Source organism: Lytechinus variegatus, chromosome 19, assembly GCF_018143015.1.
Source record: "Lytechinus variegatus isolate NC3 chromosome 19, Lvar_3.0, whole genome shotgun sequence".
NCBI lineage: Eukaryota > Metazoa > Echinodermata > Echinoidea > Temnopleuroida > Toxopneustidae > Lytechinus > Lytechinus variegatus.
The window spans coordinates 22,258,619-22,274,597 of NC_054758.1; the positions used below are offsets into that span (position 1 = coordinate 22,258,619).

At 38.5% G+C, this 15,979-nt stretch overlaps 1 protein-coding gene across 1 annotated transcript in view; it reads right to left on the minus strand.

The window, feature by feature from the left end:
- Positions 1–3,827: 3,827 nt before the first annotated feature.
- The window catches only part of LOC121406165 (kielin/chordin-like protein), a 54,230-nt gene continuing 42,078 nt past the window's right edge, over positions 3,828–15,979 (minus strand). Inside the window, exons 22-24 of the mRNA XM_041597184.1 lie at positions 14,018–14,197; positions 7,611–12,399; positions 3,828–4,679 (exon numbers count right to left, since the gene is read on the minus strand). Of these exons, the coding sequence (XP_041453118.1) occupies positions 4,441–4,679; positions 7,611–12,399; positions 14,018–14,197 (5,208 nt within the window). The 3' untranslated portion in view covers positions 3,828–4,440. The remainder of the gene's footprint in view (positions 4,680–7,610; positions 12,400–14,017; positions 14,198–15,979) is intronic.

Below are 15,979 nucleotides of genomic sequence, written 5' to 3' on the forward strand. Positions count from 1 at the left end.
CAATGTTATAGTTTATCCAATGCAGTAGATTTAGGAATTAGTTTGTGAAAAGTAGCCCAAGGAATTATAAAAAATGACCGAGTATGCAGAGAACAATAAGAATAATTCCTGACATATCATGTGAATTTCTTACTGTTGACAGCATTTAATAATTCCATGTAAAAGTACATGTATTGATATCATTATCATCATAATCATTATACAGTATAAAAAGACTAACTTCATTTTCTTTATCTATTTACATTTTGAAAATTAAGGTCACAATTTTCAATTTTGCTATTCAAGCACCATGATTACATGAAAAATATCTTGGTTCAGATGACGGGACATCTTTCAAAATAAAAATGTTAAAAATACTTCCTTGGATGCTCTGAGAACTGTATGAGGTTTCCTAGCCAAGAGACTGTTTTTTAAGAAGTGCAGTGGCGAATTGGGAGGGGGGAGGGGAGGGCATATTCAGCCCATGCCCTCCTTTATTTATTGCTTGTCAAGTTTTTTTTGGGGGGGGTTGTCAAAATTTTCCTGTGCCAAATGCCCTCCGCCTTTGAAAATCCTGGATGTATAACTGGCTTGGTGAGGGATCGATCAAACAAACAACCTCCCATCCAAGGGGCAGGCAATCCGCATATTACATTCTGAAGGTTCGTTATTCCAAGTTTCGTAATTCCGAAGGTTTGTAGTCCGAAGACGAAATGATTAACGAACCTTTTTTCGTTTTCGTACTAATGAACCTTCAAAACAACGAACCTTATTCTGTTTTCGGATTAACGAACAGTCAGAACAACAAACCTTATTTCGTTTTTCGGATTAAAGAACCTTCGGAACATGGAACCTTATTTCCTTTTCAGATTTATCGAACCTTCGGAACAACGCCACAAATGTTCGGATTAACGAACCCTTTTACGTTTTCGGATGAACAAACATTGAGGTATATGCAATTTACTTGTTCGGAATTACGAACCTTCGGAATAAAGAGCCTTTGGAATTACGAAGTGTAACCCAGGCAATCTACCACCGAACCACCATGTCAGATCATTGGAGACAACAAGTTCTTATTGTAAACCAGCATTTTGTTGTTAATTATTTATATTTGTCAAGATATTAGAAGAATAATGAAGTTTTCACTCCATAATGTTAAAAAAAGTCAACATGGGAGTATCTCATTTAGCACAAGAAACGATACCAATTGCATGTACAGACACATATAATTTCCAAATACCCAATAGTATATAAAATATAATCTCTACTTGTAGACATTGGGAGGGCACGAGAGTAGGGGAGACCAGGATTAGTAGGAACATTTTTGACAAAAATGGCTGTAAAATCGAAATAGATTTTATTTGAGAAACAATCAATATATCAGCTTGAAGCATATATCTAAGGGCTTCAAATGTATCCCATAAAATTTTACACTCTATTATGGTTACTGAGAAAAATCCACCTTGAACAAGACCATCACAAATGTTCCAACTTACCCCAATACAGGGTAAGTTGGAACATGGTATGGGGGAAGTTGGAACACTGCATGGTCAATTAAGAATTATACTAAAACTACTTAAAACTGTAATATTACATGGTTTTAGCCTATTTTCTTTATTTTTTCAAGTTAAAAATATTTGAAGTATGGATTTGTGGAACTTTATGTTTTCTATTATTTTCTGAATTTCATTTACGATTTTGCTTAAATAAGTTACTTGGCCAGTTTAGTATTCAATTCTTTAATTTTGCCAAGTATTCTTTCTTACATTTAACTCACCTCTCAAGGAAAATTATAAGCAAATCAACTCAGAAATATCACTGGAAGGTTAAAGCTTTTTCATGCAGTAATCCTGAGCTGCACAGAATTATTAAGTAACACTCTTGTTGCAACATGCTAGTTGTTCTCTATTTGGCAACGTGTCACAATACTGTCCAGTACAGTATTTTGCCTTTCCGATATTATGACTTATTCTGAAGTAGAATACTGCTTGAACGAAATAAAAAAAGTAAGTTTCTTAGCAAAGCAAGTGTAGATTTTTTTTTTGCTTAAAGGAAACCAAACCCCAAGAAGAGAAGCAATGGATGTTTAAAAGTCTTGTAGTACTTTCAATGGGGATCCTGAAATTGGCAAACGTGCTTCAAAATGGCTGATTTTGTGGACAACTCTTCATTTGTTTTGTACACACATTTCCCCCTTTATTTCACATATTTCACATTATCTCCTCCTGACCTTAACCTATGTGGTGTGAATCATATTTTCCCATGGCATTAATTGTGCTCAGAAGGAAGCAAGATGCACTTTGAAAGATAATGAGGAAAATCTGAAAATTTGTGTACAAAACAAATGGAGAGTTGTCCACAAAATCATCCATTTTGTAGCATGTTTGCCAATTTGAGGATCCCCATAGAAAGCTCAACAGAGATTTCAAACTTCCATAACTCGCTTATTCTATAACCGATTTTGATAAAACAAGTTTTAGATTGCTCCTCGCATTCTACTCTTTCCAATAAGATTGCTTCTCTTCTTGGGTTTTGGTTTCCTTTAATTCAAGATTTTGAATGGCACATGGTTTAATAAATGCTCTAGATATGGGGTGATTTACTAAAATTAGCAATAAAGACACATTAGAATTGTGTTATTGTTGCAGGCAAGACGCAAAGTGGGTAGAAGACTTGACAAAAGCCTAGCTCTTTAGTGGTCACTATTATGATCAAAGTTGAAATGAAAAGCATTAAATACACTAATTACTCTAATAATGATGATAACCAAGGCTGCTATTCAATTGAAAGTATTGATTTTGTAAGTATTTTACTTAGCTTAGCAAAATGCATAAAAGATCACATCTACGTATTTACTCCATCAAGCTAATTTAAGCAAAATACAATCTTTGTGACGTGATAAAGTTTGAGCCTTTGTGACGTGATAAATACTGTGCATCAGTGCGCAAAATGTATGACTGCGCATATCAAGCTCATAAACTGCACACAAGCCAGACTTAAGCCTGGTAGGTGGCTGACTTAGATTTCAGTATTTAGCCAAAAAATGCAATTGAACACCAAACATGATTAAATACTCGAGCAACATACTGAGTGAATTACTTAAATTTATGGCCTAAGTATCGAATTGAATACTGGCCCATGTCATGATATCTGTCATTATACCGAAAGTAACATTGCATCTCGATCAGCAAATAAAAATAAAGGATATAGCTAAAAGAGTTTATAAACATTTAAAACAACATCAAAGACAATTTATAATTGTGTAGGCAATGCAAATGGCATATATTACTTGGAGTTTGGTACCCAGTATCTCAAAAATGAAGACATGACCAATGTTAAAGCCACACTGACGAAGTTACCATCATGGAGCACGCATACAATCGTAATTCTGACTTCGTTATTCCGAAGGTTCGTTATTCCAAAGGTTCGCTATTCCGAAGGTTTGTATTTCCGAAAGTTCGTTATTCCGAAGGTTCGTATTTCCGAAGGTTCGTAATTCCGAAGGTTCGTTAGTCTGAGTACGAAATGAGGTTCATAATTCCGAAGGTTCCTTAGTCTAAACACGAAGTGAGGTTCGTAATTCCGAAGGTTCGTTAGTCCGAAAACTAAATGATTAACTAACCTCATTTCGTTTTCGGACTTACGAACCTTCGAAACAATGAACCTTATTTCGTTTTTCGGATAAACGAACCTTCGGAAATACGAACCTTTTCAGATTAACGAACATTCAGAACATCGAACCTTATTTCGTTTTTGGATTAATGAACCTTCGGAATAACGACACAAATGTTCAGATTAACGAACCCTTTTACGTTTTCGGATTAACGAATATCGAGGTATAGGCGATTTACGTGTTTCGGAATTACGAACCTTCAGAATAAAGAACCTTCGGAATTACGAAGCGTAACCCATGGAGCCGCTTGTTTAACAATTACATTAGTCTGAAGCAGATGATCTACAATGTAGGTGATATACATGCAATCGTTGGAGACACTCACTCTAGCTCCCACTAAACGTCAGTTTTCCATTTTTTAAAACTAAAATGCTGTGTTCTTCTGAGATCTCAACATCTCATTTCGTTGTTCTTCGGTGACTTGTACAAAACATATGATGAAGCAATTGTAAATAATGACAATTATTATCATGAATTTTACTTTCCATGCAGAAAAAGCTTAACCCTGCAATTAGGTTTGAAGGGAATTTTCTTGTCAACCATGCACAGTTTTTCTTTTCATGGATTCTGCTTCAATATTCACAATTATCACTGTATTTTCCGCCCTTTAATCCTGTAGTCTGTCATCTGAAAAAATTGTATTTTCCTCTGATTTCTATGTTCTTCCTGAATTCTGAGGCTTTTTTTCCCGTTCTCTGTATCGTGGAAAACTGGGGATGCTAACTCTCCCCCACATGTGATGTGTCAGTGCATCCACAGGCTCAACAGTTCCGTCTAGGGTAGACTGATTAATTTGGTGGCTCTAAAAGAGTTGAGTTGATATTGTAGTCCTGAGGGCAGTCCGACTCACTTATACACCTGCTATTGTGTAGGACTTTGCTGGCTGGACAATTACATCCAGGAACGCATGGGCGTAAGCACTGCTCGTGAAGGATTTCTGGTGGGATATCCTTGTTTGCACAGGTTCTTGGGCAGGCAGGGCCACACTCATCAAACAAGAAGCCTCTATCGGCTGGACAGTCGATAGCTGCATTGGAAAGAAGAAACAAAGAAAGAAGACTTCTTTTTATTCATTCATTTTATTTTATTCAATCAATCAATCAATCAATCAATTAAATTATTTAATTCTTAATTCATTTAGTTAGTTAGCTATTTATTCATTCTTTCATTCATTCATTTCTTTCAAAGAAAGAAAGACAGAACGACAGATGGACAGAAAGAAAGACAAAGAAAGAAAAATAAAGAAAAACAAAGAAAGAAAGAAAGAAAGACAGATAGACAGAATTAAAGAAAGAAAGAAACCAAAGGAAAAGAAAAGCAGAAAAAACTAATTTTCATCAAAACGACTATTCATCACAATTTGCATGATATCAGAAAGAAAGAAGAAATGTTTTCATGGAAAAGACTATCTACATGTAGGCTTGTTAATCCCCATCTCTATGTATGGCAGTGTTTGAAAACCTGAATTAATTCTTATCAGTCTCAAATTATGAGCAATGTGAAACAAGCAGAGGATAGGTGCATTCGTTCCTGGTAATAAAGTAATTTGTGTGAAAGAGGAAAATAATAAGAATCATAAGTTTGAAAGTACTTGAAGTAGAAAAAGTAATTGTGGCTTTATACAAATTTAAATGTCTAGGAGGTAAAGCTCATATTGACATGTTTGTGAGCAGATTTTGACAAGTGAAATCTCTCCCATATTAATTATCACACACTTGAGGATCAGTCTATTCAGGTCATAGTTAGTTATTTTCTCTCTTAAGTACCTATTCCATTTGGATGGTAATAATGAATATACAAGTATGTAACATCTTCCTAATACAAACATATCATCTTAAGTCAGAGTTATGAAAAATATGAAATATTAGTCATTTATATTTATTAGATGAAAAAACGAGTAGCCCTTACCCTACATCATTGGCGGCGGAAGCCAAAAAAATTAGGGGGGGGTCTTTCTGAAATTTTGTGATGGACACGTAAAAAAATTTGACAAGCAAAAAAAAAAAAAAAAAAAAAACCAAGATAATCAACCTAAATTTTAGGGGGGGGGACAAAAGAAATTTTAAGGGGGTCCACCAGAATTTAGGAGGGATGCAGGAAACAAAATTGACAAGCCCCCCCCCAAAAAAAGGGGTTATCAACTAAAAATTTTGGGGGGACCCTCCCCCCACCTCAAATTTTTTGGGGATCTGCCCCCCCCCCTGCCGCCTATGCCCTACATGTACATTATTCTCACAAACTTAGGTTTTGATCATAAGTATCTATTTCCCTTGGGGTTGTTACAAGGTGTATAACATCTTCGTTATAGAAGCAATTAATTAACAGGCTCCAGAGTATTTAAGTAACTGTTTAATTTAACAACGAGAGCACTCAGGTCGGCCAGTGACACTCTTCGTATAAAACCTTTTAGTGTGAAAGATTCACAATAATGGAATGATTTGCCTCTTAAAATTATGCAGTCTCCATCACTAGCAATTTAAGGCATTAAGAATCCATCTCTTTCATACATGTAGTTTGTAGTTTTTATTATTCCTTTTGATAATTTCATTGTAAGTGCTTTGGACCTCATAGGAAATGCGTAATATAAGTCATAAATAATAGTAATAATAATAATAATAATGGAAGAAAATATCATCCTGAGTTGAAAAAACACACACAATATTTTAGCTATTAATATTCATTGGATGAAACAAAGGAATTGGCTTTACCCTACATAATTTTCATGAATGAACCTATTGACTACTAAATAATGAAATCCTGTAGATTTTGTACATGGACCACTCGGTTCCAGTAGGTATTGGGTTAATATTATTTATTTCTTTAAGTGTATTTCCCTTTGGGCGGTATTAAAGAAATAACCTTTTCCTCATAGAAAAATGTTATCCTGGTCAAACTTTTAAAAGATATAAAAATTTTAGTCATTTTTATATATTGGATGAAATAAATGAGTTGATTTTACCCTATTTGACAATGACATCACTTATGTGGCAAATTTGATATCCCCATACATGTAGGTAAAATAGGTAAAGGCCCATATTCCAAACTCTGGTATATTCAAACCAGTGTCTGATTATGTAGTTTAACTCTATCGAGGCCGGGGGGGGGGGGGGCCTCCCCAAATGATTAGCGCAATAATTTTGCCGCACAAAATATTTTGAACGTGCTGCTCTCTGACTATTTATTTTCAGGTCTTGCGCAACTTTGCGTCAACCAGGTACGTGGTTCTGAAATTACGCAACATTATGTAGGTGCATGTCAGACCAAAAATTGCTCAAAAACATGATTTTGTGTACAAAGTCAAGGCAAATTGTGTTTTCAACCAAATATCATAAATGTATGATTATTTTCAGCTTTGCTGGTCTAATGTATTTATTTTATGCTTCTAATAATTTCAGAAGATTACAACTAATTTCATTGAAAAAAAATGAAAAAAAAGTTTAAAAAATAAAGAAATACAAAAGAAATTGCAAAAAAACAATTTAATACATAAGAAAATGATTTGATATTGCAATTGTGTTCATGTACACTTGCTAAGAACACCACAAAGAGTTTCTATACCAAAAATAGAACATTTGGGGCTTTATTTAGGGAGTTACATGAAAAATTATGATTTTGCATACTAATTACGCATAAATTAGCACAATCACAATCACAATTCACATGAAAATTACTCATTTTGTAGATTATGTCTAAGACAACACGCATGCTGATTCTCGGTGCTTCGCACGGTCGACAGCCGAGATCTCGGGGGGGGGGGGTAGCCAGGACTAAGAATAGCCAATTTTAACACTTATCAACAGTACAGATTCAATTTATCCACTTGTTTGGCACTAAAATTATTCTTTATTATTCTTTATTGTCTGGGAATAATAGTCTTAATAGGTTTTTTTTACCATGAAATCATGAGAAAATAAAGAAATTTTTTAAAGAAAATTATTACAAAAAATTTAATTCTTACCACAGAGTGAAGATGATCTCCAGTTGAGATGAATTCCTTCCTGCCTGCATTCTGCAGCGTATGCAGCAACAGCATCACAAAGACAGGTATCACTGGATCCACAGGCACATAGATCATAGACACATGCAGCATAGTACTGTTCAGGAGGCACTTTGGAATGACAGGCTGTAAACCTACGGGACTTCAGCACAGCACACTTAATGTTTGCCAGCTTCCTAGCATGGAATCCTGCCTCTGTGCAAGGGTCGGTGTCCTTGACATCGCAGCCATCTTGGTCAGAAACCTTCCAGCTGTTCCCGAAAACAGCAACCGAGTTAGCAAGCTGTCCAGATCTGGTGCGCAGGTCATCCTGTGGGTAGCCATTGAAGTTTCCACAAAGGCCACATGTCTTCCTGGCGTATGTACCGGGAACACTGACTTCAACATAGCTGCTTCCATCCCAGAGAACAGACACACCAGAGTTTGTATTGACATAGAACGTTGTGGCTCGTTTCTCAATGTAAATAAATGGCTGCATGAGGTATGGTAATGTAACTACTTCATTATTGACTTGGACAATGCCACTTTGTCCTAAATTAACTTCATTTCCATCCACGATCACTGTAACTTCCTGTGTCCATGAAACAGCCCCCATGTTCCTATCGTCATTTGTCACCTCAACGATAAAGTCCTGGTTTTCACAATCCATAGTCATGATGTAACGGCAAGCTCCCTGAAAATGGATTAGTTTCCCATCAAATGTGCGGTAATGAGGATCACCAAAGGCAATACAGGTTGCAGGGCGCAAGATGCATCGGGGACAGCATTCTCCAGGATTCACAACAGGAGTCTCATCAGCAGCGCAGTTCATTACCTGGCAGCGTTGAGTTCTGCACTGGACCTCTCCTGCTACACATTCACAAGTAGTGCACTCATCTCTCAACCACATGTCACCGGATTGGTAGATGATTCCCTGGTAAGTGCAAGGTTCGGCAGCTGTTCGGCAAGCAAAGCAGCATGATCCTTGAGGTTTGTACGGTTCCTCTCCCTCAGGGCATGTCAGTGGCTCACACTGTTGGATCTCACACTCAATGGCCCCACCATTGCAGCTGCATCTTATGCAGTTGTCAAGACCTCGATTCCAGGATTGCCCATCCAAGTAATTGTTGCCAGTTTCCTCATCGATACAACGCTGACAGCGAGGGCAGCACTCACCCCTGGGGACAAATTGTTCAGAACGAGGACAACTCAGCATCGGACACATTTCACTCATGCACTCCCAAAGAGATGAATTTTTACATTCACAAGTGTAACATGGATCACTGTACGGTTTGAAAATTTCTCCAACATTCTGAGAGGTGCATTCCCTTGTGCGTTGTTCAGCAGTACATGTAGCACAGCACTCCCCGATGGCTGGTGGAATAACCTGCTCCGCTGGACAGTCTGCCATGGTTGGGCAACTCTCACGCAGGCACAGTAAGCTTCCTCTCTCGCAGTGGCATGACTCACAAGGATCATTATACGGATTGAAACGCTGGCCATCATTATAAGTCACACCATTGTAAACGCAACCTGGACAAATTGGACAGCACTGGTCTGGGACATATTGGGGTGTTGTGCAGAAATCAGGTGTCAGGCAACGGATCTCCGTACACACGGTCATTCCGTCTTGACACTGACAAGTTAAACATGGATTAAGTGCAGACACCCAAGACTCTCCATTGGAGTATTCAAAACCTTCATAAGTACACCCTGCACATCGCTCGCAGCATTGGCCAATGTCTCTCACTCGGTTTGCACAAGTCAATAAGGGACACTCTTGCTCAATGCATAAGACATTGCCGTTTACACAGTTGCACTGTCTGCAATTATCAGGCCTGAAGTTCTCGCCATTGTTGTACAGTCTCTCTTCAAACAAACAGCCATCACAGATAGCACAACATGTGCCTTTGACAGCATGTGTACAACGAGTCTCGGGGCACTCAAGGGCACCACAGTTGACTTGGTCACCTATGCATTCACACTGTGTACACTGCCTATCAACAGGAAACCATACTGCTCCATCTTGATACTGTTGATCATTGTAGGAACACTCAAGACATCTCCCACAACATTCTCCTTCTGCTTTTTCTGGATTTGGGCAGGTCAGTGTTGGGCAATTTACAGTCTGACAATCCACATTCCCGTTGATACACATACAGCTCTGACAGACATCTGAAGGGTGTCTGAAGGACTGTCCATTTGAAAGAAGCAGGTTTTCAAAGAAGCAACCTTCACAAACGGGACAGCACTGTCCAGGTACTTCTTGAGGATGTGCACAAAGCTGGGAACAAGTAATTCGGTCACAGTACACCTGACCATTGCGGCAATTGCAACGCTGGCAGTAATCTGTTACAGGTGTAAAGTTCTCTCCATTATCGTATGTTATTCCATCAACAGTGCACTGTCCAGTACATACAGGACAGCATTGTCCTGCAGGGATGACAGGGTGACTGCAAGCAACAGAGGGACAAGTTGGATCCTGGCAGCTCACAAATCCATTATTACATTGGCATGTACGGCACTGGTCTTCAGGAGCCGGGAAACTGTCACCATTTGCCCAAGGTTTGCCACCATACATACAGGAATCGCATACCGGACAGCAACCATCGCTGCCAGGATTCGGACAAGGTGCAGGACCACAGGGTCGGTCTACACAACGCCACGCCCCTCCAACACACTCACAATCTTGGCAGGGGTTGAGTGATTCAAGTTCTCCGCAAACATCCTCAGGGCATGATGGGCAACACTCTCCTGGAACATTCATCGGGGTCGTGCAGTTTACTGGTGGGCATGGACGATCAATACAGCTGACAGATCCTTGCAAACACAAGCAGTCCCTACACATATTGTTTGGATCCAAGAAAGTCATACCGCTGACAGCCATCACATCTTCATACATGCAGCCATCACAAGTGGGACAATTGCAGGCATCTTGCATGGGATGTGTGCAGGATACAACATTGCAAGGACGAGTGGCGCAATTAACATTTCCATTAAGACAAGTGCAAACCCTGCAATTGTCAACAGTATCTGTGAACTCCAGGCCATTTTCATAGTTGTTTTCATCGTAAGTGCATCCATCGCATGAAGGACAGCATCTTCCTGGAAGTTGGATTGGATGAAAGCACCTAGGTTGAGGACATTCCCGTAACCTACAGTCAACATCACCCTGTCTGCAAATGCACTCCCTGCATGAGTCATTATTATGAGGAAATATTGCACCATCTGTATATTCTATGTTGTTGTAGTTGCAAGTAGCACATGTTGGACAGCCACACTGATCTTGACCAGGGAATGGGCAGCTGGCTATGGGACATTCTGCTCTCTCACAGATAACATTGCCATCCCTACATGTGCAGGACTGGCATACATCCTGTGGGTTACGGAAGGATCCCCCATTTTCAAACGGACGTCCCAAGTACAAGCAGCCATCACACACAGGACAGCAGTCTCCTGAGATTGTAACTGGGTGCTCACAAGTGACCTCTGGACATGTCCTGGGTCTGCAATTGACGAATCCAGACTGACACTCACATTCCTGGCAGTGATCAATGGGATTGAAGAATACATCGCCATCATTGAATTCATCTCCATTATACAAACATCCCTCGCACTGCTCGCAGCATGGGCCTCGTTTTGGGTAAGGGCAGTCCAAAGTGGGACAAGGTGCAACGGTACAATCAGTGTTCCCATCATCACAGACACATTCTTGGCATACATCTTGTGGATGAGTGAATCGCTTTCCATGTAGGAAGGTTTCTCCAAGGAATACACAGTCCAAGTCAATGCAGATCTCACAACAAACTCCTTCAGGCTTTGTCCTATGTGGACAGTTTAGAGGTGGGCAAGACAGTGGACTACAGGTAACGGATCCGCCTTCACAGGCACATTGTCCACAAGCATTGTCTGGTTCAGCAAACACAACTCCATTGGCATAACTTTCATTACCATATGTACATCCATCGCATGACGGACAGCATCCAAACCTCAACGGATGAGTACAAGAAACATCAGGGCATGGGGAATCAGCGCACTCTACTTTTCCATTTCTACACTCACATCTCTGGCAGTTATTGATCGGATTGTAGAAGGTATCCCCATCGTTGTAAGTCTGGTCTCCAAAAGAACACGTCAACTGCTTTTGCACTTCGCAAATTGGGCAACACTCTCCAGGTGGAGTTCTTTCAATTTCACAGTTTACAAGTTCAGGACAGAGAGGCCTGGTGCATAGGACGTCTCCACTGACACACTGGCATTCACGGCAATCCTGGGAAGTGTCTAAAAACAAGGCACCGTTATCGTGGTTCCTGCCATTGTAAAAGCACCCATCACAGGTTGCACAGCAGGTTTCTCGCATCGGATATGGACAGTTAGCTGGTGGGCAAGGTTTGGGTTCACAAGAAACCTCTCCACTCCTACAAATACATTCCACACAGGGGTTCTGCTGGGATGTGAACCGTTCACCCTCCTGATACTCGACACCACTGTAGAAGCACTCCCTGCAAACAGGACAGCACTGTCCCTCTGGAGTATACGGCTGCTGACAGAGGGTTGGAGGACACTCCTGTGGCTCACAGATGATGTTCCCATTAAGACATGTACATCGTTCACATTGATTGAGAGGGTTTCCAAAGACCTGTCCGTTGCTGATGTAGCGACGATCATACTCACAGTCTGAACACTCTGGACAACACATACTGTGGATTTTTCCAGGGTGGGTACACTGTACTGCAGGACAAGGTCTGGGCTCACATGAAACACGAAGGTCCTACAAAGAAATAAACATGATAATCAGTGTTTACTTCTGTTTGTCATCCCTTATTATGTTGTCATGTATGTGTTCATTGCCACTTCAATCATGATGGTGAGTTCATAGGACAGACACTGTTTACTTTTTTTCAATTTGTCTGACTTTTCTGTAACGAAAAATTGAGGGGTGACAATTTGCTCACATTTATTTTTTCAAAAGAAGGCTTAACAAAATCAGACAACTGTATTTGTGCATATTCTCCAACATGTCTCACAATGACGTGCAGACTACAAAAAAGAAAAATGATATTTTGGGGTTTATAGTAACATAACAAATGGATTGCAACAAAAATAAGTTGAATGAACAATATTAAAAGCTCTCCATAATTCTGACTTTCCCTGACTTTTAACTTATGGACACAGTATTCTTACAATTGTCAAAGACAGAGCCCATCGTTTCTGCACGAATCTCTCAAGCAGGAAAGCTGCTATTAAAAGATGCTTACTGCCTTTAGCTTTATAGCGCCACAGACTTTTGAGAAGTTGCGTTAAATTTCACAGTTTTCCACAGATACACTGACCAAACTGTATCACATTTAATGTTTTTCAAAAATGAAATTCTTGCAGAAGAAAACTAAGCCACAACTGAGATTCAAACCCATAACCCTCTGTTTCAAAGTCCAGAGACTAATCCACTGGGGCTCAACTCCAGAAATCTGCATAAATCATGGATTTAAAGGACAAGTCCACCCCAACAAAAACTTGATTTGAATAAAAAGAGAAAAATTCAACAAGCATAACACTGAAAATTTCATCAAAATCGGATGTAAAATAAGAAAGTTATGGCATTTTAAAGTTTTGCTTATTTTCAACAAAATAGTTATATGAACGAGCCAGTTACATCCAAATGAGAGAGTTGATGACATCACTCACTCACTATTTCTTTTGTATTTTATTATATGAAATATGAGATATTTTTATTTTCTCGTCATTGTCATGTGAAATGAAGTTTCATTCCTCCTGAACACATGGAATTCCATTATTTTAACATTTTGTGCTTCAGGCAAGGAGGTCCTAATCGTCAAATTCGTAAAAATTGAAATATTGTATAATTCAAACAATAAAAAACAAAAGAAATAGTGAGTGACATCATCAACTCTCTCATTTGGATGTAACTGGCTCGTTCATATAACTATTTTGTTGAAAATGAGCAAAACTTTGAAATGTCATAACTTTCTTATTTTACATCCGATTTTGATGAAATTTTCAGCATTGTGCTTGTCTGATTTTTCTCTATTGATTCTTATCAACATTTTTCTGAAGTGGACTTGACCTTTAAACCACGCATATAAAAGCACCTTCATGAATCCTTTCACTTGGCTCAGATTTTGGTTAAAATGACCTTAAATCTTTACATGCATAGATTGTATCCTTGAACACTGGTGGGTGTTTCATAAAGCTGTTAAGAGAGAATTTACAAACAAATAGTGACCCATTCTTAGGAACGACATGTACATCAACACCAATAGAACTCTGGTGTGTATCACTTACCACAAGAAATGATCAGCAGTCATTTTGTAAATTCACTCGTAACTTACAAATACATTTATGAAACAGCCACCTGTAATAATACTAACCTGACAGCTGCATTCTAAACAAGGGTCACTGCTAGACTCCCATCTCTCGCCTTCATGGTACTCCCTACCAGCATCTACACAAACTTGACAACGAGGGCAGCAGTCATCAGGGTTGACATACACAGGGTTACTGCACTGGGCAGGGGGGCAGGTTTCAGGTTCGCATACAACAGATCCCCTCTGGAACAAAGAAAAATAATGAAAATAAATATGGTATTTTGTTTCAGGGTCATTTTTGAAGTTGTGTTTTTTCTGTTACAAGAATAGACAAATCTGTGGAGACTGGGTACATGTATTTGGTTATTTTATTTATGTGATTACTCAATGCAGGCTATCAAGTTGCCATTGGTGAAGGTTAAAAAGCATGGATATTGATACTCATATCGTAACACTTTCTAAAATGTCTAATCAAATTTACCTTAAACAGTGTATACATATATCGTGTGATTTCAGTTCTATGTCGGTGTATTGGGCTACCTATAGCTCTAATGCTGAATTTATTCTAAAGATTTACAATTAACATTAAAGGGAAATGAAACAATAGGAACAAGTAGGCTTGTGTCAAAACGGAAAAATAAATGAATAAGAACAAAGTTTGAGAAAAATTGGACAAATAATGAGAAAGTTATGAGCATTTGAATATTGCAATCACTAATGCCATGGAGATCCTCCCATTGGCAATGCGACAAGGATGTGTGATGGCACATGTGAACAACTTTCCCTTTGATGGACTATAAAATACCATCAAAATGTCTCTTTTTGCTTTTTCTTATGGTGATACAAACTCTTTATCCATGATGTATTCTTTAAAAATCTGTATTACACACCCTCCTATAGAAAGAACACATGATCTATTGATAGATGTGATAAAAGAGGCAGTTTAAGTGAAATATGTATTTAAGTAATGGGGAGAGTTGTTCACAAGTGACATCACATATCCTTGTCGCAATGCCAATGTGAGGATCTCCATAGCATTAATGATCGCAATATTCAATGCTCATAACTTTCTCATTATTTGTCCGATTTTTCACAATCTTTTGTTGATCTGTTTCTTTGATTTTTCTGTTTTCACTCAAGCTATCTTGTTCCAAAGGTTTCATTCTCCTTTAATGTTAATAAACTACCGCTTATAGGATTGTCCCCTGCTGCATTGTCCTGGTTTAATTTATACCTAACAAATAGAAAACAGCATGCTGTAATTAGACAATCTAATTCTGATCAACTCAAATCAAGGTGTGCCTCAGGGGTCGATACTGGGACCCCTCTTATTTTTGAAATACAACCATGGCATGGTAAAACTGGTAAAGAATGGGATTCTTATAATGTACGCCGATGGTGTTACTTTGTATTGATTTTTCTGTTTTCTCACAAGCTATCTTGTTCCAAAAGTTTCATTCTCCTTTAACCCTAAAAAGACTGGGGGGGGGCTGATTCAGCCCCCCCCTCGACATTTTTCGCGATAAATCCGCTGCGCAAAATTTTTTGACCGCGTCGCTCGCTGACTTTTTACTTTCAAGTCTCGCGCAACTTTTGAGACCAAAATTGTGACCCCCGGGTACGCGGTTCCAAAATTATGCAACATTTCGTAAGTGCATGCAGACCCAAAATTACTCAAAAACGTGAATTTGTGTACAAATCCAATGCAAATAGTGTTCTTAGCCAAAATTCATAAATGTATCATTATTTTTCCTTTTACTGCTCAAAATCAATTAATTTTATCTTGTTTATGGTCAAAATAAAGTCCCCGACAATTTCCATTGAAAAAACAAAAAGTCGAAAAACAAAGAAATACATAAGAAATTTAGAAAACAATAGAATACATAAGAAAATAAATTTGATTTTGAATTTTTTAAAATCAATTTGATCAGATGCTTATCTAGAGTATGTGAAACAAAAATTAGCCTTTCAGGGGCATTATTTTATTAATTAGAGCAAACTTATGTTTTTACGAATAAATTAGCA